Source organism: Rhinoraja longicauda, chromosome 16, assembly GCF_053455715.1.
Source record: "Rhinoraja longicauda isolate Sanriku21f chromosome 16, sRhiLon1.1, whole genome shotgun sequence".
NCBI lineage: Eukaryota > Metazoa > Chordata > Chondrichthyes > Rajiformes > Arhynchobatidae > Rhinoraja > Rhinoraja longicauda.
This window is the reverse complement of record NC_135968.1, coordinates 14,752,251-14,775,648: the sequence shown is the minus strand read 5'-3', so window position 1 is coordinate 14,775,648 and position 23,398 is coordinate 14,752,251. Positions and strand designations below refer to the sequence as shown.

Here is a 23,398-nt window from a genome sequence, read left to right as displayed (position 1 = left end):
TGACACAGTTCACAGGTCGCAAACAACAATGTGAATGCAGTCTTTTGGAGCCTGCAAAAGCCCAGAATCATGAGGATAGTTAAGGCAGACTGTCAAATGATAGGGAATTAAATTCAATCATTTAACCATCTGAAATGGTGTCAGTTCTTGTGATTTGAGTAAATACAGGACTGCCTACATGGGCCACAAATTTCCTTTGCAAGCTGGGTGATTGTTGTGAGTCATTATTGTGATTGAGTCAAGCAATCACATCGTAATGGTGACCCAGAGGTAAGATTTGTTACAAGACCTTCATGCACATGGTGTTACTGCCCATGGACCCTTTAATTCATATATTGAATGGCATATCCACTGGCAAGCTGCTTACTGGGAGGTTTTTGCAACTGGGCACCTTCTGCTCATCAGTACTTGGTTTCTTATGACATACAGATCATCTATGATGTTCTCAAATTGAGCTGGGAACGGCAATCTCAGTGCTGCACTTGGAAATAACCAAATTTGTTGCAGTGCCTCTCCTGAAGGATTCCCTTCCAAGATCAACTTCATGAAGGCCATTGAGAAGGACCACAGAAAATGTAAAAGACAAGAGCTGGGATGGTACTTAAGACAGTCATGTCATCGTGTTTTTCGCACTAGTTTATGGCTGGGTAAGAAATATTACTCATCACTAAGTCTCTTATTCTGACAATGCACTGATTTGGACAATGCGATGAAATGGGTGATTAGCTTTCAGTTTTAGTCCTCTTGCCAATGCTCTTTGCAGTCCTGAACAGCAATGACAAAAAGAGAATGTTATAAAGGACAGTGCAGATGTGCAGAGCTTCTTTTTGTTGTGCAACTACTGAGAAGGGGCAGTAGCAAGAGGCAATCTGAGTGGAGAAATATTGAAGGAAAAGTGGTGAAGAGAGAGAGTTAACCATGCTTACTACCCTTGAGAGGTCACCAAAACCATTTCTGCTCAAGATGTGGGTCCATCAATTTCTCAAAATTCACGATGGGCGAGGTTGTCCAGGATTTGCTTGGTTCTTGGCAGGAAGATATTCCACCTTTGCCTCGATCTTCTACCCAAATCACCGGGAAATTTTAGAAATTGTGACCAGGCAGGCTATTTATTTTGTGCACCAGTCCAGCAGCAAAGTCTGCTGAATAGATACTCAACCTAACTTGAAGAAGCATATTCCTGCTTCAAATCAGGCTACAGCTGACGGGTGAAATCTCTGGTTTCAAAATCGTCGGTTTTCTCACCAAAAAGCATTTGTGCCTTGCTAAAAATATACAAAGCAATCGCTGATGATATACTTTATGGATTTAGGGCTGAGTAAAGTCTTTCCGACTGAGTCACGCCTTCTGGGAGATACATCTAAAGCCAGAAGTTTGTTTTTAGTATTTTGAGGGCCAAAGAGAACAGATTCTCTAGATCTCACAAGGCAGCCTGGTCCATCACAGGCACAGTCCTACCCAACATCAAAAGCATCCAAATGTCTCAAGGTGGCAGCATATATCAAAGATCCCCACCATCCTTGCCATGCCCTCTTCTTGCTGCTGCCTTTGACCATAGAAGGCTAGAGTTCTGCACACATCAAGTTCAGGCACAGTTACTTTCCTACAACCATCAGATTCTTGAACTGACCTGCGCAAACCTAATCATACCACAGTAACAGAACACCACGGACCACCTCTTGCACGAGCAAGGAATTGTTTTCTAATTGAGTTTTACATTCGTGCCTGACATTTGCATACAATCTTTCTTTTTTCACTGTCTTGTATAATTTATGTTTTGTATGTTGTCTGAGTCTGTGTGCCTGTGATGCTGTTTAAAGCAAGATTTTCATGTACCTGTACCCCACCGTACTTGTGCATATGGCAATAAACTCAACTTAACTTGAATTAGCATTTCTCATTTCAGGCTTCTCCATTAGATTTATCAATGTTTATTCTCATTTCTTATTTACTTACATAACCTTAAACAGGAGGCCATTGGGAGCAATGGGTCCATGTCGACTCCCAGCAGAGCAAATGCCACCAGTCTCATTCTCCCTCGCTGCTTGAACTTATTGATCACAAGGCTATCAATTTCCCTTTGATTTATTTTTCCCACTTACTATACAAAAGGACTGTTTACATTAACCATTAAACCACGAGCAAGGACGCGAGGATGTGTGAGGAAACCAATGCACTTGAGGGAAACTCATAGTGTCACAAGGAGAATGAGCAAATTCATATGTCCAAGCTATAAAAATTGTCCAGATGTGAACTGATGGTGGTATATAATTATGTTGCCATTTTAAGACTTAACTAATTCACCACAAAGTAAAACCAAAGGTCACCTGCTAAAAATGCTACCTGGAGTTAAAATTGGGGACAGGCTTTCATCTAGTAAAAGCTCCATTATGGTTTTATGTGGGTGTAATACTAAGACGGGGAAGCTAAACAAAGGAATTCCCTCCACACCCAGTAGGAACTTGAGACAGACAGTAAACAAACGTAAACCCAGCACTTCTGAGCTGAGGTCTATGTACTGTAGTTGCCCGATTCCCATTCTAATTATTTTTTAATTATCAGAAGCAAGGGATTACACAATCAGAACTGATTTCCCAGTATGGAAATATCAAGTACAAAAGGGCATATTTAAATTGAGAGGAGCAATGCTTAAAGGAGATGTGCGGGACAGTTTTTTTTTTTACACAGAGGGTGGTGATGGACTGGAACGTGCCGCCAGAGATGGTGGTGGAGGCAGATACGATCGTGGCATTTCGGAGACTTTTGGAAAGGCACATGGATATTCAAGGAATGGAGAGATATGAATTACGTGCAGGGAGATGAGATTTGATCTTGGCATCATGTTCAGCACAGGCATTGTGGGTCAAAGGACCTGTTCTTGTGCTGTACTGTTTTATGTTCTATTGCATTTATTTTCATTTTGTAAGCATTGTGTTTAAATAACTTTGCTTCTGAAATCACATTAATTTTCATGTTTCATTTCTGGTCAGTTGCTTTCAAGTTATCAAAGAAGTAATTTATTCAGAAAACAAATGTAGTTTTAAAACATCTTGTAAACACCGCATGAACTACTGTCACTCAGTCTTGAAATGATCTTCAAATGGGCAGCACATTTGGGCAGCTAGTAAAGCCACTATCTCACAGCGCCAGAGATCCAGGTTCAAGTCTGACCTCAGGTGCTCTTTTGTGGAGTTTGCACCTTCTCCTTAACGACCATGTGACTTTCTCCGGGTGCTCAGATTTCCTCCCATATCCCCAAAACAAGCAGGTTGGTAAGTTAATTAACCATTGTAAATTCCTTCAGTGGCATGGGGCGAGTGGTAGAATCTAGGGGAGCTGATGAAAAATAGGGTGAAAAATAAAGGAACTAACGTAGCATTTGTGTAAAAGGATGATTGAAGGCCTCACAAACCTGGTATGCCAAAAAAAGCCTGTTTCCTTGCTTTAAGTACTTACCACTCTCATATACATCATCACAATCTGTAACCTCATGGTCCAGCAAACTACGCTGTCCATTGTTGTAAACAACCAGAAGATCATGGATGAGGGATGGATTGTTTTGATGAGGGATGCAGAAGAGCAGCACAAGCTATATATGCTAACCTGGCAAAACTACAACAAAGAATTACTTCCATGCTAAGCAGCAAAAATATCAAGCAAAACATAGAGCTAAGTCATCCCACAACCAATGGATCAGATCAAGCTTCTGCAGTGGTGAATGGTGGTGGACAATTAAATAGCTAATGGAGCTTAATGGCTCTGAGAACGTCTCCATTCTCACTAAAAGGGGAACACGAATGCTGAAGACAAGGCTAAAACATTCACAACCAAATACAGCTGGAGGTATCATGTCAATGACATACTTCTTCCTCAGATCGTCACCATAACAGAAGATACTTCATCTGATATCGCGAAATGGCTGAGAGCTACAGATATCAAGCCCACAACATGAAAAACTGGTTAGGTATGCCCTTATCACAAAAAAATAACAAATCTATTCCAGCTAATTACCTCCAAACCAGTCAATTCTCAATCATCAACTAACTTATGATATATATCATCAACAATGCTTTCAAGCAGCATCTATTCTTCACTAACATGCTCACTGATATCCATTTTGGGTTTTCCCGTGTTCACTTAGCTCCAAATCTGTCCACAGCCGTGACCAAATATGAACCGTGGAATTCCAGATTTGAAATGAGAGTGATTGTCTTTGACATCAAGGCGGCATTTGACAAATCAAGGCACACTGGCAAAAACAAAGTCGAGCTGCATAAAAGGGGAAAATGCTCCAATTGTTGCATTGTTTCTTGCACAAAGGAAGATGGTTGACATTATTGACGGTCAATTATCCCAGCCCGGGAACAGTATTGCAGGAGTTCATGATGACAGTGTCCCAGGCCTCACCGTCTCTAGTTGTTTTAACGATTTTCCTTCCATCATGTCAGAAGTGAATTGGTCCGATGATTCCAAACGGCACAACTCCATTCACAACTGCTCAATGAATGAAGCAGTTTATGCTGGCATGAAGCAAGACCCATAGAACATCCAGGCATGGGTTGGTTGATAAGTGACATGTAATATTCGCATCACAAAAGTGCAGGTGATAAATAACCTCCAATTGATATTCAAATACATTACCTTTATTGAGTCCCTTACGAACAACATTTTTAGAAGAGTAGGTTTTACTATTGACCAGGAACACAACATGACTAGACACAGAAAACTGTGGCTCTAAAAGCAGGTTAGGGGTTGAGTATCCTGCTGCAAATAACTTGCATCCTGATACCCCAAAGTCTTTCCTCCATCTACAAACCACAGGTCAGGAGCACAATAGTATATTCTCCACTTACCTGGAAGCATACAGTTCAAATAACACCCAATAAGCTCACACACATCCAGAACATAGATAGCAGCTCTCTAGATTGGCACCTCAGTGCCATTAATCATCCTAAATATGAATTCTCTTCACCAATGATACGTATTAGCATCAGGGTACATGTACAAAATGCATTGTTGTTATTCTGCTGGGCCACTCCGATAGCCACAACTTCTATCACCAAGAAAACATACCACCTGCAAATTCTCCCAAAGCCACAACTTCTATCACCAAGAAAACATACAAATTCCCCTCCAAGTCACTTGCCATCCTATCTTTCAAATATATCTTAATTCCTTCAGACTGCAAAAGTTCATGAATATGGCTCAATACCTTCTCAAGGGCAATTAAAAAAATGGGGAAAACTGCTGGCTTTGCCAGTAAAGCCCACATTCCACAAAAATAAATCTATGGCTAATGCAATTTTTGTTTTAAAATTCTATTAGCTTCTCTCTGCCTACTTATTTCAGGAAAATGTCCATGTTTTCAAGCTGGTAGATTTCCACATTCTCGCCTCAGATATCCCATTTTATACATCTCATTTAAAAATCAATTATAATCTTATTAATCATCCAACCTCAATAAAGGAATAATTGGTCGAGATAAATTGTAACATAATAATTATCCTATACTGGCAGGGTATCTTTTTTGAAATGTTGTTTCCAGATTTAGGTGAGGCTTTTTCCTTGATGATTGAAACTGAACATTCTATACATAAAATGCAGGCTGAGGACATAAAACCTGCAGTCCTGGTCTATGTTACTGGTACAGATCTCTTTGGGCCGACCACATGTTACTGACACTCAAATCTCAGAGAACAGCAGAGGAAACATTGCCCTTCCAACAGACCTCTTTCTGCAGCTGTTGTGTATGTAAATTCTGTGAGCAAATACCCTAAGCACTCATCTAATTATAGTCTGTGATATCATTTTACTACACAAAAATCAAAGCAGCATTTGATTCACCTTAAAGTTGCTTCAAATAGTGACACAGTAATAAAGATATAAACTAAATATTAGAAATGGTTCTCACAATGTACTTGGAAATGAAATCTATCTATAAAAGCCATGATGTCACTGATATCTAAGGCATGTGTGACAAATCGCAAAACAGCAAGAGGTTTAGTCACTTAACAAGATAAAAATATACCCTGTGAAAAGTCGTGAGCTCAAGCCCAAACAAAATGCAATGGCAAAGTTTAAATAAGAATCCCAGCACTGGAATTTAACAGTTGCATCTGTTAAGCAGAAGCACAGTGGTCTGGCAAATATTTTTCGTTCTGTGAGTTACCATTCGAAGAGCAAGTTACTTACATTTCTACGTTGATTTATATTAACACTTTAAGTCATCAATTCTGCATTAAACTAATAAAACAATACCTTCTGACTGGCCCAGTGGATGGTATGATATGAAAATCTAGCGGTGGAAGGTACCCTGTAGAAGTTGGAGATGAAAGGTGGGCAGCACTGCAATCCTGCAGGCCCCCGGGACAAGAGAAACTAACAGTCCGGAGGTTGATAGAGAGTTAACCTTGACGTTGATGAGATAGTGGGAAGAAGCACTGGGTAACCTGTCACCACAGTACCAGTTACGTTTGTCAGCATACTGAGTCTGAAGATATTTTAGGGAGGTCAAACCACGTGTCTGGCAACTGTCACACCTCATTGGACAGGAGCTTATGAGTAAAGTATAGCAGCACCTAAGGCATCGATTCAATTGCTGAACCTTTAGAATTTCTCTTGTGAACATTCCAGAAGTCTTGACTGGCTGGTCAGTATTGATCCTCAATAAATGGGAAATGGGAGTGCATACTTTCTTGTCTGGTTACTTCCCTGCAAGTTCTAAAAATTCTAAAGCGTATAGATAAAATACAGAAGCATGTTTCGTTACGTTCTCCAATGACTGCTTAACAAGTGGGTTGCTACTAAAAATAGGAATGACATGTCAGTTGTTTCAGTGGCAAAGATTTGAATGCTGATTTAGACATAGACATACACAACAGGATCAAGACCTTCGGCCCTCCACGTTCATGTCGACCATCTTTACTAATCCCATTTCCCGGCATTTGATCTGTAGCCTTCTACGGTACATCTTAGCATTTTAAGTGCTCATACTTCTTAAATGTCATAAAAGTACACGCCTCCACCAGCCACTCAGGCAGTGTGTTCCAAATTCCAATCTTAGTGAAAAAGGGTCTTCTTCACATCCCCTTACCCCTAAATCTTTGGCATCTAATTTTAGACACCTCTGCTTCAGGGGAAAAAACTATCTGCCCTACCTATGTCCCTCATAATTTTGTATACCTCAGCCTCCTCCATTCCAAGGAAAATAAACCCTGCCAATCCACTCTCTCCTCGTAACCCAAATGCTCCATCCCTTGCAGCCCCCTGGTGAATCTCCTCTGCACCCTCTCCAATGTAATTACATATTTCTAATAGGGTTGTAACCAGAACTGTTCATAATCCTACAGCTGAGGCCTAAGCAATGTTTTATAACAGTGGACTATAATGGGTGGCAACTGCTGCCTCACAGCATCAGAGATTCTGTTAAACCCTAACCTCAGGTGCTGACTGTGTGGAATTTGTACATTCTCGCTGTGACCATTAGAGTTTCCTTCGGGTGCCACGGTTTCCTTCCACACCGCAAAGACGTGCAGATTTGTAGGTTAATTGACCTCTGTAAATTGCCCCAAGTGGGCAGAGTGGGTGAGAAAGGGGGATAACGCAGAACCAGTGTGAACGGATGATTGGTGGGTGGCGTGGAGTTGGTGGACAGAGGGGTCTGTTTCTGCTCCCTGCTCTTATAGTTCATGCCCCAGCTAATATTGGAAGGCAAATATGGTCCATACCTTCATCCTCACCTCACCTCACTTACGGGAATCTTTGGACCTCTACACTAAGATCCCTCTGTTTCTCAATAATCCCCAGGAACCTGCCATTCATTATGTATGCCTTAGCCTTACTTGTCCTCCGAAAGTGCATCATCTCAGATTTAACACGATGAAGTACCATGGGTCATTGCTCTACCAACTGATCAGTATCATCTATGTAACAATCTGAAAGTCTCATCCACACCACTATCATATCTTCATCCAACACCACGACAAGCAGCGCATTCCAGAACCTACCTCGCACATCTCCTTTAAACTTTGTCCCTCCAACCTTAAAGCTATGCCCTCTAGACACAGTGGTGCAGCTGGCAGGCCTGCTGCCCCACTGCACCAGAGTCCCCGGGTGTTGTCTGTGTGGAGTTTGTATGTTCTCCCTATTAACGTGAGTTTCCTCCGATTTCTCCGGTATTGTCTCATATTCCAAAGACATATACAGATAGACACAAACTGCTAGAGTAACTCAGCAGGTCAGGCAGCATCTTTGAAGAAAATGGATGGGTGATGTTTCGGGTACGGATCCTTCCTCAGATTGATTGGTGTGGGAAGGGGGGCAGGCGGGGGGGGGGGGGGGGGGGGAGGGTAACATGACCTCAGGCAGGAAGGTTCCTGATAGGCTGTCTGTTGGATAGGGTCAGTGTGATCCCTACAGTGGGATACATTGTTGGAAACTGTGGAATTGGTTAACCGACTTTTAGTGGAGGAAGGGGGGGGGCAGAGGGAAGGGGGGAGGGGTATGCTTGTAGGTTATCTAAAATTAAAGAATTCAGCATCCTTACTGCTGGGTTGTAAGCTAACCAAGTGAAATATGAGGTGCTGTTTCTCCAATTTCAGCCATGATCACATTGAATGGCGGTGCTGGCTCGAAGGGCCGAATGGCCTCCTCCTGCACCTATTGTCTATTGTCTAATTTGCACGTGGCCTCACTATGGCAATGGAGGTGGATCAGGACAGAATGCACTGGAGAGTGCAGAGAAAATGTTTAAATTCCTGGGATGAATTGATTTGGACACATACCCTCTAGAATTCAGGTGAAAGGGGCCTTCAGGGGTAAATGGTATGAGGATAAAGGGAGAAAGGCCCACACATTGAAGGCTCAGATATGGATGATTTTTTAATCTGCGCTATGTGAATCTTTGGAATGCTCTGCATCAGAGAGCTGTGGAAGTTGTGTCATAATATTTAACATTAACTTATATTTGCCTTTAAAATATTGAAGGTTAAGGGCCCCAGGCAGGACCATCTACCATGTTATTCATGATGATATTGGTTGGCAGGGCAAGCTCATGAGGCCACATGGTTAATTTCTGATACCATATCTTATGTTCATGTAAGTTAGAGAACATATTTTTGAAGAATAGGTTGTGATGGCAGTTTCAACAGTAGCTAGCATTGATTCCAGGAAAGGAAACTTGATGGTCAACAGATTAATTAGAAGAGGATTGAAAGGTGCAGGAACTAGGACAAGATACGAAGATAAGGGCACGAAAGGAGATAGAAAATTAACTAGAGAAAGAGAAAGGTCTTAATTTTAATTCATGCCCAGTGGCCAGAAGAGGGTAAAGAGTAAGGTTAACAAGTCAGAATTGGATAACGAAATTCTGTTCTCTAATTGGCATGATTTCAAAGTTAGCATTCAAGTCCTGGGCTAAAACCCCACTGAAAGCAGATGGGGTAACACTCAGGAAATGAAAGATGTACTCTGATGATGTCCTTGCAGAAGACAATTGTAAGTGTCTCCCCCCATCGCATCTGGACTTGCTCATATATCTCCCCTGCTTCTCCCTTCCACCTACATTCCTTCTTGTAACTTCACAATTCGTAACTCTTCAATCCTTTTGTCTCACCTTCTCTCTTTTAATTTCTGATCTTTGTCCACCATTTCCCTATCAAACCCCCCCCACCCCGCACTCACCCATCACCTGTACCAACCAACTACCTGTCAAGCTGTGTCCTGCCCCTCCTCTCGTCCAGTTCTCCTCACCCCCACCCACACAATCAGCCTGAAGAAGGAACCCTATCCAAAATGTCACCTGTCCATGTTCTGCAGAAATGCCGCCCGACCTGCTGAGTTACTCCAGCACTTTGCGTCTTTTTTTGTAAACCAGCATCTGCAGTTCCTTGTTTCTCAATGTTCATGCCATTGGGTTGTAAGCTAACCGCATATTCCAATTTCAGGTAACCAACAAACAACCTCTCTCCCTCTTTTCCTCCTCTCTTCCCTGTCCCCCACCTGGATACGTGCTAATTTCTCCCATTCCTCTTCCTCCTTCTCCTTCCATCCATATTCTTTCCTATGGCTTCACTTTTCATGCTTCTTCTATCCTTATCTTATCTTGCACTTTTTATCTTTTCATGTGTAGATAGGGTGGTCAAGAAGGCTTTAGGTATATTAGCCTTCACCACTCAGGGTCTTGAGAATAGAAATTGGAACATGATGTTACTGTGGTAAAAGACGTTGCAGATGTCGCATTTGGAGTAGTGTGTTCAGTTTTGGTCACCAGGACTTGTAGGCCTGAGCTATAGGGAGAGGTTGAGCTGCCTAGGACTTTATTCCCTGGAGCTCAGGATGATGAGGGATAATTTCAAAGAGGAGTATGAGATCATGAGGGGAATAGATAGGGTGAATGCATGGAATATTTTGCTCAGAACAGGGGAATCAAGAACCTGAGGTCATAGGTTTAAGTGGACAGTAGAAAGATTCAATAGGAATCTGATGGGCAATATTTTCACACAGAGGTGGTGGGTATATGGAACAAGATGCCAGAAAAAGTAATTGAGGCATGTACTATAACACTATTTACAAGGCATTTGAACAGGTACATGGATCGGAAAGGTTTAGAGGGAGATGGGCCAAACACAGGCAGGTGACAAGTGTAGATAGGGCATCTTGGTCAGCATGTGCATATAGGGCTAAAGTGCCTGTTTCTGTGCTGTATGTCTCCATGACTCTAAGTGTTCAATGATTCACTTCTCTGGAGTGATGAATTCCAAATATCATAACTTTCTGGAAGAGAAAATTCTTCCTCATCGATATTTTAAATGGTTGATTCCGTATTTTGAAAAAAATGTCCCCAGATCTAGATTTGCCTACTAAAGGAAAGAAATGTCAGCATATAGTGTGCTGCAGCTCAGCTTCCCCGTCTTCTTCCATCAGCATGTCTCCGGCTCCCTCCCAGCGCTCCTCGTGTCCCGACACCTCTCCCTGTTCCTGCGCTCCTCCAGGCTCGGCGCCCCTGCTCCGCGCCTCGCTTCTTGCAGCTCTTCGGCCCCTTGCCGCTCCTGCTGGCCCTCCAGCTCTTCTCCCCGCTTGCCAGCTCCGTCAGCTGGGCTCCGTCTCCACTTGGCCGGCGCTCAACACCTCAAGGCTGGGGCCGCCGAGCAGAGCCGTGGCCTGGTCCTCCGCCTATTGCCTCAGCTCCCAGCACCCAGCCCAGCTCTCTCCGCTGCCGATCGGCCTCCCCGGCTCCTCTTCCATCTCCTCTTCGGGTTCGACACTCCGCTCCTCCTCCTCTTCCACCGCCTCCTCCTCCAAGGCCGTTGAGCTCTCTGGGCCCTTCACCCTCAGGTAAGAACGTACGTGTTGCATGTGTTAGTAGAGTAAGCTGGAAGCTGCCATGTATTCCAGATGGCTTGAATTTCTTCCATTTGTTTTACTTAAATTCTTTTTTGAGTTCATTAAATTTATAAAACTGACATTTTTTTCCTATGGCCCGCAAAAATGTACCAAATATATAATGTGACCCACATGCTGAGACGTTTGGAGGCCCCTGTTCTAGAGACTCCAGCAGAGGTCATATAATAAAAATTCTAAATAATAATAATGAAGGTTGTTGTCCCCACTTGACAAATTGATTTATCCAGAGAACAAGATGGGAGAAGACAAGGGACACGTGAGCACAGTCACCTGCACAAACAATTAAAATTACACATTTCTCTGTGAAAAATATATATGTTTGGATAAGGTCAAATTAATAGAAGATAAAGAAACTTCAGGCTTGTACACTGTGGACCTGAACAATGCCAGGGAAGATACTCAGGATCTGCACAATACACCACATGTTGAATCAATTGAGCAATGCAAATATTGGTTCAGAAATTCTGGCCATCTCTGCTGGGTTCTGGAGGTATGGCAAGATTTAAGTTTTCATGCATCTCATAAAGTCATAAAGTCACTAGTCCCACCTGCCTGCTTTTGACCAATATCCCTCGAAACCTGTCCTATCCATGTACCTGTCTAATTGTTTCTTAAACATTGCAATAGTCCTTGCCTCAACTATCTCCTCTGGCAGCTTGTTCCATATACCCACCACCCTTTGTATGAAAAAGTTACTCCTCAAATTCCTATTAAATCTTTCCTCCTTCACCTTAAACTTATGCCCTCTGGTTCTCGATTCTCCCACTCTAGGCAAGAGGCTCTGTGCATTTACCCGATCTATTCCTCTCATGATTTTATACACCTCATCCTCCTGCGCTCCAAGAAATGTCCCCGCCTGCTCAACCTCTCCCTATAGCTCAGACCTTCAAGTCCTGGCAACATCTTCGTAACTCTTTGCTGTACCTTTTACAACATGACAACAACTTTCCTGTACCATGGTGCCCAGAACTGAACATAATACTCTCAAATGTGGCCTCACCAATGTCTTATATAAATGCAACAAGAGCTCCCAACTGCTATAATCAATACTCTGACTGATGAAGGCCAATGAGCCAAAAGTCTAAAAGTCTTTTTGACTACCCTATCTACCTGTGATACCACTTTCAAGGAACTATATACATGCACTCCTAGATCCTTCTGCCTGACGACATTCCCCAGAGCCCTACCATTCACGGTATAGGTCCTGCCCATGTTTGACTTTCCAAAATGCAAAACCTCACATTTCTCTGTATTAAATTCCACCAACCATTCCTCAGCCCAGCTGGTCAAACGATCAAGATCCTGCTGCAATTCTTGACATCCATCTTCGCTATAGGTATCTGCAATACCATTCACTTTTGTATCATCTGTAAACTTGCTAATCTTGTCATTTACGTTCTCATCCAAATCATTGATATCTGATCATCTCAAAAGACTATATTTCATGAAATCGTATGAAAATATTGCTTTTAATTCTTTAAAAATGTATTCCTTCTTTCTACTGCAATGGCTAAGAAGGCAAGCTGCGTATTTGTTTTCGAAGTATGAACTGTAATATTTACAATCTAGACACAAGCCGCGAGTACTAACCTTACACCTGATTTTTCAATGCATTTGGGAAATCATTTGGGTCTTCAGCCTGGGAATAAATCAGATCAAATAGTCCAAATATGCACAGCAGAGTTCCCAGAAGGTCAACATGATAGATTAACTAGGCTTTATAACATCCATTTATGTCCAGAAAGCAGGATATTTTTAAGGGATGATAGCTAAAGTTCAAGGTATGCATGTTCCTGTTAGAGTGAATGATAAGGCAGGCAGGAGTGAGGAACCCTGGATGATGAGAGAAATTGTGGCTCTGTTCTGGAGAGAAGGAATGGGTGACGTTTTGGGTCGAGACCCTTCTTCAGACAATAAAATCTCAATAAAATCTAAATGTACTGTATTGGAGTTAGAAAGTCTGTGGTCTGTGGAAAGTCTGGAGTACAGGTACACAAGTCCTTGAAGGCAGTAGGACAGGTGGACAGGGTGGTTAAAAAGGCATATGGGTTACTGGCCTTCATTAGCCGGGGCATCGAATATAAAAGTAGGGGGGTAATGATGGAATTGTACAGAACACTGGTGAGGCCACAGCTGGAGTATTGTGTACAGTTCTGGTCACCACATTATAGAAAGGATGTGATAGCTTTGGAGAGGGTGCAGAGGAGATTCACCAGGATGCTGCCAGGGATGAAGGGCCTCGGCTATGAGGAGAGACTGAGCAGACTGGGGTTGTTTTCCCTGGAGCAGAGACGGCTGAGAGGGGACATGATCGAGGTGTACAAGATCATGAGGGGCATAGATAAGGTAGATGGCAGGGAACTTCTTCCACTGGTGGAAGGTTCAACAACGAGGGGACATAGATACAGGGTAAGGGGAGGGAGGTTTCAGGGGGATGTGAGAAAGAACTTTTTCACCCAGAGAGTGGTTGGAGTCTGGAACTCACTGCCTGGGGTGGTGGTGGAGGCGGGAACACTCACAACGTTTAAGAGGCATTTGGATGGGCACTTGAAATGCTACAACATTCAGGGCTACGGTCCAAATACGGGAAAATGGGATTAAAATTAGACTGTGTTTGGTAACGGGCGGCACGGACACGATGGGCCGAAGGGCCTCTTTCTGTGCTGTAGGACTCTATGACTCTAAATGTGGCCACACCAGGTGAACAATGAAATCGTGATTATTGATATTTCTAACTTTTAATTTTGGCTTGCATCCAACATTGTCTCAGCAAACATCAGAATTCTGCAGCAGTTCACCATACTTGAGGTATTGTCTTTAAATATAACTTTAAAATACTTAGAAATGACTCTTCTAAACAAAACTCCGCTTTTCTTTTGTACATAAGACTCCAAGACCATAATATTCATCATAATCAATTAAGATTTGGTCAATAAGATAACCATAATATATTTAATAAGCAAATAATAAAATAATGTCTTCACACAGATTTCATAAATAATTTTTCATTCAAGTACTTCTGAAGCAAATGTATCAATGAACATTATCCTATTGCATAGATTCACAGTCAGAATAACTTACCTGTCGCATTGCGACATACTGTAAATATTCTTTCTAGTAATATCGAAGTAACCAGTTTTTGCTTATCTCTCAGTAATCACACAAAATTTGCACAATAGATACCACAAATTTCTAGTGCCCAGCTTTTGAAAGACAGTATCAGCTGTGTTTCTCCATAATTCTCATCTGTAACTGACAATACTCAGAAATCCACCATCCTCAGTATTTAAAACAATAGAAGGTATGTCAGTGAGCAACACTAAAATCTCAAACAGAAGAGGCATTGATCACTCAACCAAACACTAAACATAGAAACTGAAAATATTATTTATATCTAGATTACACTATCAATAGTAATAGATATTATCAATCTTCGTCATTTAAACCATTCTCTAGGAATGAGCAGTTAAATTAAAATATCATACAATGGTTAAGTTGTTTTGAAGCAACATAAAAACTTAAAACTTTATCAATAGACATGTTCTAACTTATTAAACAAAACATATTGGAATCTCACAGCACTCAGTTCAGTTGCCGATTAATAGTTTGAAAAAGTTGATGTAAATCAGATATTTATTTATAATCTGGCTGTAACATGATTATTTAGGTTCCAATCAATCCAAGTACAATGTACATTTGAATATTGGCTGTACCACAAGCACTGAACAACAATTAATACAAATATTCTATTTAATGACCAAATGCAGTGAGAAATGTATACCATTACATATATTAACTCAATCACTGAAGCAGAAAAAGTGCCAAGCTACATCCACAATTGAATGACTATTTTTTTCTTCACTGAAAAAGTTTCTAAATTGCATTGGTCTTTCCTTGATAATGATTCATAAATAAGTAAATCTGACAAATCAGATGAAAGCTTACCATCAAGAAGATTTATTTTGCTGGTTAAAGTAGCACACGGCTTGCTTTCAATCACTTTATTCCTTTCTCTCAGAACGTGCCATTCTGAGAGAATGGGAGAATGGGTCTTTTATTGCTACCGAGTCAAGTCAGCAGGAAAGCTAATTTTAGGCGGCGTCATCATCAAGCAGCGGAAGGCTAATACCGGGTCTTGAAATACAGCACCACTTGGTGTTGCAATGTCCTGAACAACTGTTGCTTATCGTATACAAATTGTCTACAAGCAAAGAGACCAATGAGCAGAGTAACATAATGCAGGTGTGAAGTCATAGCTTAAAAACAAGAAACCACTCACTTGAACAATGTTAGAGGGCAGCCTGGCTACGTTCCTAATTATATGAACCTTTCATACCTATTTGTACAAACCACAAATATTACAAAGCACAACTTGTACAATTTTAATATAAATACGAGGCTAGTTAGATCTACTTACTTTTCAGCAGTGCTAGTTGTCAACCTTACAACAATCACAAAACAATTCTATACCTCACTGCCCAAAATCGTATATCACACCTACCCCACAATCATACTACACTTCCCACAACTGAATACTCACCCTCCAACATCAAATTCATCTTTTGCCATGATACGAATTGCCCCTTGTTACAGTCTTCTCATTATATTCAGCAGAACCTTGGTGGCACAGCTCCTACACCTAATTTTCACACTCTCCCTGTAAACATCGTTGAGAACCACACAGCACGAGAACAGGCCCTTCGATCATAATGCCAAGGCAATCACTTATTTACTTCAACATAACCCTTATTTACTTCAACATAACCCAATATTGCATGCATAAGACCCCAGACTCACTAACATTATTGACACTTAACTGCTTTAGTGGAGGGGCAATGAGGGATTAATAACTGCCAGCTTTATCTGTGGCATCTGTTATGAATTAAAGAAATCATCTGGTACTAGAATCAGCAAAAGTATCAGAAAGCTTTGTCTAGAGTGGGAGCATCCAGCAGAAAATAAAATATATAACGTGCTGTAGCTTCCCAACTCAAATACCACCTCTCTACCAATAACCTGTATGAAACTTTCCAATCCGGATTCCGCTCCAACCACTGTACTGAAACTGCGCTCCTCAAAATCACAAACGACCTTTTCCTCTCCTCCGACGCTGGCAACCTCAACATCCTCATCCTACTTGACCTCAGCGCCGCCTTTGACACCATAAATCACTCCATTCTCCTCACCCGACTTGAAACCTCCTTTAACATCACCGGCACAGCCCTATCCTGGTTCAAATCTTACCTCTCTGACAGGCACCAGTTCATCTCCATTAACAACTGTAAATCCTCCACCGCTCCCCTCCCCCAAGGTGTCCCCCAAGGCTCAGTCCTTGGCCCCCTCCTCTTCATCCTCTACCTGTTCCCCCTTGGTCAATTAATCCGCCGTCATGGTCTCAACTTCCACTGCTTCGCCGATGATATCCAGCTCCTCATCTCCACCAAGTCAATCTCCACCACCACACACTCTACACTGACAAACTGCATCACTGAAATAAAATCTTGGCTTCAATCAAATTTCCTCAAACTCAACTGCAACAAATCTGAAATCATCATCATTGGTCCAAAAACGCTCACCAAATCCACCCAAAACTTCATCCTCAATATTGATGGTCTCCCAGTATCCACCTCCCCTCACATCCGGAATCTTGGAATCATCTTTGATCAAACCCTCTCCTTCGACAAACACATCACAAAGACAGCCTTCTTCCACCTCAAAAACATTGCCCGTCTCCGTCCATGCCTCTCCTCCACAGCTGCAGAAACCCTCATCCACGCCTTCATCACCTCCCGTCTGGACTACTGCAACAGCCTCCTCTATGGCGCACCCTCAAAAATCATCAGTAAACTTCAATACATTCAAAACTCCGCTGCCCGTCTACTCACCCACACCCCGATCCGTGACCAAAACCCCCCCCGTCCTTTACAAACTCCACTGGCTCCCCATCCCTCAGAGAATCCAGTACAAAATCCTCCTCATGACCTACAAAGCCCTCCACAACCTGGCCCCATCCTACCTGACCGACCTCCTCCACAGGCACACTCCCACCTGCTCCCATCTGCTGCTGCCAATCTCCTATCCCCCCACATCCGGACCAAACTCAGATCCTGGGGGGACAGGGCTTTCTCCATCGCTGCTCCCACCCTATGGAACTCACTACCCCAAACCGTCAGAGACTCCTCCACACTCACCACATTCAAAACATCACTGAAGTCTCACCTGTTCAGTACTGCCTTCAACCACTGAAGGTCACCTCACCTTCTGTCTCCTTTCTCTGTTCGTTTACTTATTTATCTATTTATTCACTTCCCTATGTTCTCTAAATCCCTGTAAAGCGTCTTTGAGTATATGAAAAGCGCTATATAAATGTAATGCATTATTATTATTATTATTATACTCTGCCATCTAGTCTTTTGTTTAGTCAGTTTAAAAGTCATATCATGCAAAACACGCAATCAGAATCAGGGAGTTGTCCAATACAGAAACATGCCCTATTTGCCCATCTACACCACTCCTATTTCCCAACAACTCCACATCCTTCTAGGTCTTGTGTGCCTAAACGTCTCTTAAACATTGATTCCGCAACCTCTTCTGGCAGCAAGTTCCAAATATTAACCACCCCCTGTGTGAAGAACTGATCCCCTCAAATTCATTTAAAATCTCCTTGTTTTTTATACACCTCCCATGGGGATATTATTATTTCTATCCTATGTACACCAATCAGCCAAAACATTATGACCTGATGAGCCAAAACATTATGACCTGATGAGCCAAAACATTATGACCACCTGTCTAATATGCTGTTGGTCCTCCGTGTGCAGCCCCATACGCAGCGGGGTGCGATGCACTGTGTATTGTGACACATTTCTCCCGTGACCACTGCGGCACAAGTCACAGAAAGTTTTAATGGTGGTCACGGAAGGAATGTGTCACAAAGCGTCGGAGGCTAAGAGTTATAATTTTATATTGCTCTATCAGGTCAACTCTTAGCCTCCTACACTCCAGGGAAAGCACGCCCAACCTATCCAATTCTTTTGCATAACTAAAGTCCTCCAATCCATGCAACATCCAGGTTAAAATCTTCCCTGCACTCTCCAGTGCAACCACATTCTTATGAAAGTGGCTATTAGAACTGCACAAAAATACTCCAAGTGCAGTGTAATCATTATTTTGTAAAGTTGCAACATAATGTTCCAATAGTTATATTAAATGTTAACCAATGAAGGCAAGCATATCATATGCCTTCTTCACTGCTCTATTTATTACTTTCAGTGAAGTATGGACTTCAAGGACTTCAAGAAGGGTCTCGACCCAAAAAGTCGCCCATTCCTTCTCTCCTGAGATGCTGCCTGACCTGCTGAGTTACTCCAGCATTTTTGTGAATAATGGACTTCAAGGTACCTTTATTCATCAACATTCCTTAATGTCCTATCATTAGTGTCTATGTCCTACTCCTGTTTGATTTCTTAAAATACATCACCTTGCTCTTTTTGGGATTAAATTCCAGCGCACATGCGGAACTGAGAGACCACATAAACCTTAGAGTCCACAAAGACAACAGTTATCACCCTGCCAATCTTCTTTCGTTATCTTCTCAAAAATCATTACGTTTGTGAGACAGGTTTTCATGCTCCACCCAATTTTCATCTGATCCATATACACTATGTTCACATAAGCCTGAGGCACAATTCCTCACTATCGATACTATCACCTGCAAACCTACTCATCGAATCTCCTACAATCACATCCAAGTCATTTACACATCATAAAGAAGGGTCCCAGCACTGATCCCTGCAGTCCACCAACACTGATCACAAGACTTCCACAATTTCCCACTGCCTCCCAACTTCAGACTAATTTTGAATCTAATTGTCAGCTCCCCTTGAATCCCATGCGCCATACTTAACCTTCAGGACAGGCCCACCGTGTGAAATGCCTTAAAGTCTGTAAAGATAACTTCTACCACCCTGCCTTCATAAATCTTCGTAGCTACCTCTTCAAAAGACTTCATCAAATTGGGGAATTGGTGTTTACCCCGCACAAAGCATGCCTATTCATGATCTGCCCCTGACTTCCCAGATGCAGATAAATACTTTAGGATTTTCTCCAGTAATTTCCCTACTGCCAAAGCTAAAAGTCTCCGTCATGGCCCCAGCTATATCCTCCCTTGATTCCCAGAGCAACCTGAGATAGATGTTTAGGGATTATCTTTAATCTGGGATTCTCCTTAATCTAATTTGCCAAGTATATGTCATGGCCCTTTATCGCTCTCCTAATTTCTTTAACTTCTTTCCTCTATTGCTCAAGAGACTCTCAATTCTTGCTGCCATGGGCTTCTTTGTTTTCTCCCAATCAAACCTTCAAAACCTTTTGTTAACCAACGTTTCCTAACTTTGGCAGTGTAACGTAAGGGTTATTATATTCAAATAGGATTTTCACCAATAATTGAGTTGTCCGCTAGGAGTTCCTATGTCAAGCAAGCAGGACACTCTGGGCTGTGCTTGCTTGAGTTTAGGATGAAGGGGGATCTCGTTGAAACTTACCGAATAATGAAAGACCTAGATAGAGTGGATATGGAGAGGATGTTTCTACTAGTAGGAGAGCCTAGAATCAGAGAGCACAGCCTCAGAATAAATGGACGTACCTTGAGAAGGGAGATGAAGAGGAATTCCTTTAGCCAGAGGGTGGTGAATCTGTGGAATTCATTGCCACAGACAGTTGTGGAGGCTGTCTTTAACTATTTTTAAAGCAGAAATTGATAGAGTCTTGATTAGTCAAGATTACAGGAGAAATCGGTAGAATGGGGTTGAGAGGGAAAGATACATCAACCATGATTGAATGGAGCAGACTAATTCTACTCCTACGTCTTATGTACTTATGTAGTACAATAAGTAGGGCAAAGGGAAAGATACAGACTGCAGAATATGGTTGTCAGCCTAGTTTCAAAAACACAGTTGACTGTTGTTTGTAGATTAGAGAAGTGCAGGCTTAATGAGTATATAAGTACATGCTGTGAGTGAGCCTCACTGAAGTGCTACTGGACCAAGATCCAGAACACTGCCAGGATCCCCAATTGAGTATATTAATCATAGAATATATTAATCAAGTGAGCATCATTGAACTTCCACTTGGACCAAGATCTAGAACAGTGACAGGACCAAGTTCTCTGAACCAAGCCATTGTAAGCAGGATTTCTCAACTGGTGGAAGAAGGGGATGTGACTCATTGCTTTATTGTTGTTGTTTTAATACATGTATCCTTTTAATTTTATATTGTTGAAGTGTTTTCTTCCATCATTGACCTGAATCCTTCAAAATTGCTTGTATCATTACATCCAGAAATCAATGGAGGCCAATTCACTAGATGATTTTTAAAAATAGAGCTCTAGGAGCTAGTGGAATCAAGGGATGTGGGGAGAAGGCAGGCACAGGTTACTGATTGTAGATGATCAGCCATGATCATAATGAATGGCGGTGCTGGCTTGAAGGGCCAAATGGCCTCCTCCTGCACCTATTTTCTATGTTTCTATGTACTGCCTCATCTCCAGATGGACAACTTACTAATTTTAATAATAGACGAATCATAGATCCTGATAGTCTTATTTTTCTTTGCACATTGCAGTTTCACTCTAAAACCTTACCAACCTGGCCCTCGAATTAGTAGTATCTACCCACTTTTCTGGAAGGCACACGTTCAGAGAACCCTGACTGTGGAAGGCTAATGCCCACTAAGACGCGAATGCCCATAGGGTATGTAGAAACAAGGAACTGCAGGTGGTGGTTTATACCAAAGATAGGCACGAAGTGCTGTAGTAACACAATGCTCAGGCAGCATCGCTGGAGAAAAAGGATGGGTGACATTTCAGGTCGGGACCCTTCTTCAGACCACTGCCCATTGGGAATAGTCACCACAGATTTGAAAAGCTGGCGTAACTCAGCGGGTCATGCAGCATTTCTGGAGAACAAGGATGGGTAATGTTTCAGGTTGACACCCTTCTTCAGACTGAGAGTCAGGAGAAAGGGAAACGAGAGATATTGAAGGTGATAGAGATATGGAACAAATGAATGAAAGATATGCAAAAAGCAACAATGATCAAGGAAAGCTGGAGCCCACACTGGTCCATTGTTGGCCGTGGGGTAGGTAATCAGTTATACAGTGAAACTCAACAAGACGACAGGGGTTGAGACCCTTCTCACAATACGATACAACTTTATTTATCCCACGAGGGAAATTGGTCTGCCAACAGTCATAACACACGAGATACATGAAATTAAAGTGACGAGTGGAAAGTACAGGATTGGGGATGTGCAATGATTGGGGAGGGGGAATGGGAGTCAGTCTACCCCATGATAGAAGGGGAGGAGTTGTACAGTTTGATAGCCACAGGGGAAAAAGAATCTCCTGTGGCGTTCTGTGCTGCATCTTGATGGAACCAGTCTGTTGCTGAAGGTGCTCCTCAGGTTGACCAGTGTGTCATAGAGGGGGTGAGCTGTATAGTCCAAGATGCTCCGCAGTTTGAGGACTGAGTCAGGGGAAAGAGAGATATAGACGGTACTTAGGACAAATGAATGGAAGATATCCAAAAAATCAATGATAATCAAAGAAATGTGGAGCCCACAATGGTCCATTGTTGGCCGCGAGATAGGTGAACACGAGTTAAACAGACAGTGGAACTCAACAGGACGAGTGAAACTAGTAGGACGACTAGGATGGGGGAGGGAAAAAGAGGAGATGCGAGGGTTATTTGTTGGAGAAAGCCCTTGAGATTCGTAGGCAGACTAGAGTGAGGGAAAGAGAGAGGGAGAGAGAGAAGGAGGGGGGGGGGAAGAGAGAGAGAGGGAGGGAGGGAGGGAAAGAGAGAGAGGGAGGAGGAGAGGGAGGGAAAGAGAGAGAGGGGGTGGAGGGGGGGAACTTGAAGATGGAAAAGCCCTTGGAGTGGCGCGCATGCCCACTGGGTTCAGTGATGGGTGCGAGCGCGCCATCTCGTGGTGTGGCCGGTGAATTGTGGCCTCACATCCGGTGCGTCGAGTCGGCGGCAGAAGGAGCTTCTTGGGCTTTCTGGAAGCTTTCCACTGACAGCACTGACGGCGCGGGCGGGGCGGGGCGGGGCGGGGCGGCTCAGTGCAGCTCAGGGTGAGCCGACCGTTCAACCATGTCATTATAGACGTGCAAGGTGGCAGAGCGGAGGCAGCTTGCGTTTGATGCCCCTTGCTCTCCAAAGGCCGCGTCTCGTCTGGTCTTCCCCCGTTGGGCCTTTGAATTGGGAAAGTTGTGCGGAGCAGGACCTTTAAAGCCGCCTGCCCCCCGGGCTCGGCTGCTAAAGTGAAGGTTGAGCCGGCGGCTACCCTCCGCGGGGGCGGGGAAGTTTATTGGCCACCTTGTTGCACCGTGACCGTGTTGATTAATACAATTGTTTCTGTGTTGAAAAACAGTGCAGGTGTCGGCTCGACTGCCCAAAGAAAAGCCGCAGAACGCACATCCTTCCAGAACTGACCATGTTGTGTTGGGGAAACACATCGTTCGGGCAGCTTGGATTAGGTGGCATAGACGAGGAGATCGTTGTCGAACCGAGAACCTGCGAATTCTTTCAAAGCAGAAGGGTTCAAGACATGGGATGTGGCCGGAGGCATACTGTTTTTGTGCTGGATGATGGCACTGTTTATACCTGCGGATGCAACGATCATGGGCAGTTGGGACACGAAAAAGCAAGAAAACGACCTGGTAAGTCTAGGTTTCAGTAAACAGGTGTTTGCATAACAGTCTGATGAAGGGATCCGACCTGAAACGTCTATTTCTCCACAGATGCTGCCTGACGCGCTGAGTTCCTCCATTAATTTGTGTTCTTAGCGTACTATTTGTTCCTCTTGACAGCTCCAGGCAGCAGATCATTTTGTCAGCCGTCATTTTAAACGGACAACGAGAATCCAAACTTGCATAACGACTGTGAAGAGTTGGCAGAAGCTAATTGGGCATGTGCAACATGGTTAGCTGTGTA

At 42.9% G+C, this 23,398-nt stretch overlaps 2 protein-coding genes across 5 annotated transcripts in view; one reads left to right on the top strand and one right to left on the bottom strand.

Annotated features, from left to right (window-relative positions):
• The window catches only part of mypn (myopalladin), a 123,271-nt gene extending 116,817 nt beyond the window's left edge, over positions 1–6,454 (bottom strand). For both annotated transcript variants that reach the window (XM_078412775.1, XM_078412776.1), the window contains exon 1: positions 6,259–6,454. The gene's annotated coding sequence lies outside the window, so the exon portion shown is untranslated. The remainder of the gene's footprint in view (positions 1–6,258) is intronic.
• Positions 6,455–22,499: 16,045 nt separating this feature from the next.
• herc4 (HECT and RLD domain containing E3 ubiquitin protein ligase 4) overlaps positions 22,500–23,398 on the top strand; it is a 56,994-nt gene continuing 56,095 nt past the window's right edge. Inside the window, exons 1-2 of one of the 3 annotated variants that reach the window (XM_078413257.1) lie at positions 22,501–22,731; positions 22,836–23,124. In XM_078413257.1, the coding sequence (XP_078269383.1) occupies positions 22,899–23,124 (226 nt within the window). In that variant the 5' untranslated portion in view covers positions 22,501–22,731; positions 22,836–22,898. Of the gene's footprint in view, positions 23,125–23,398 lie in introns of all 3 variants that reach the window. The other 2 variants (XM_078413258.1, XM_078413259.1) reach the window with 2 other exon arrangements.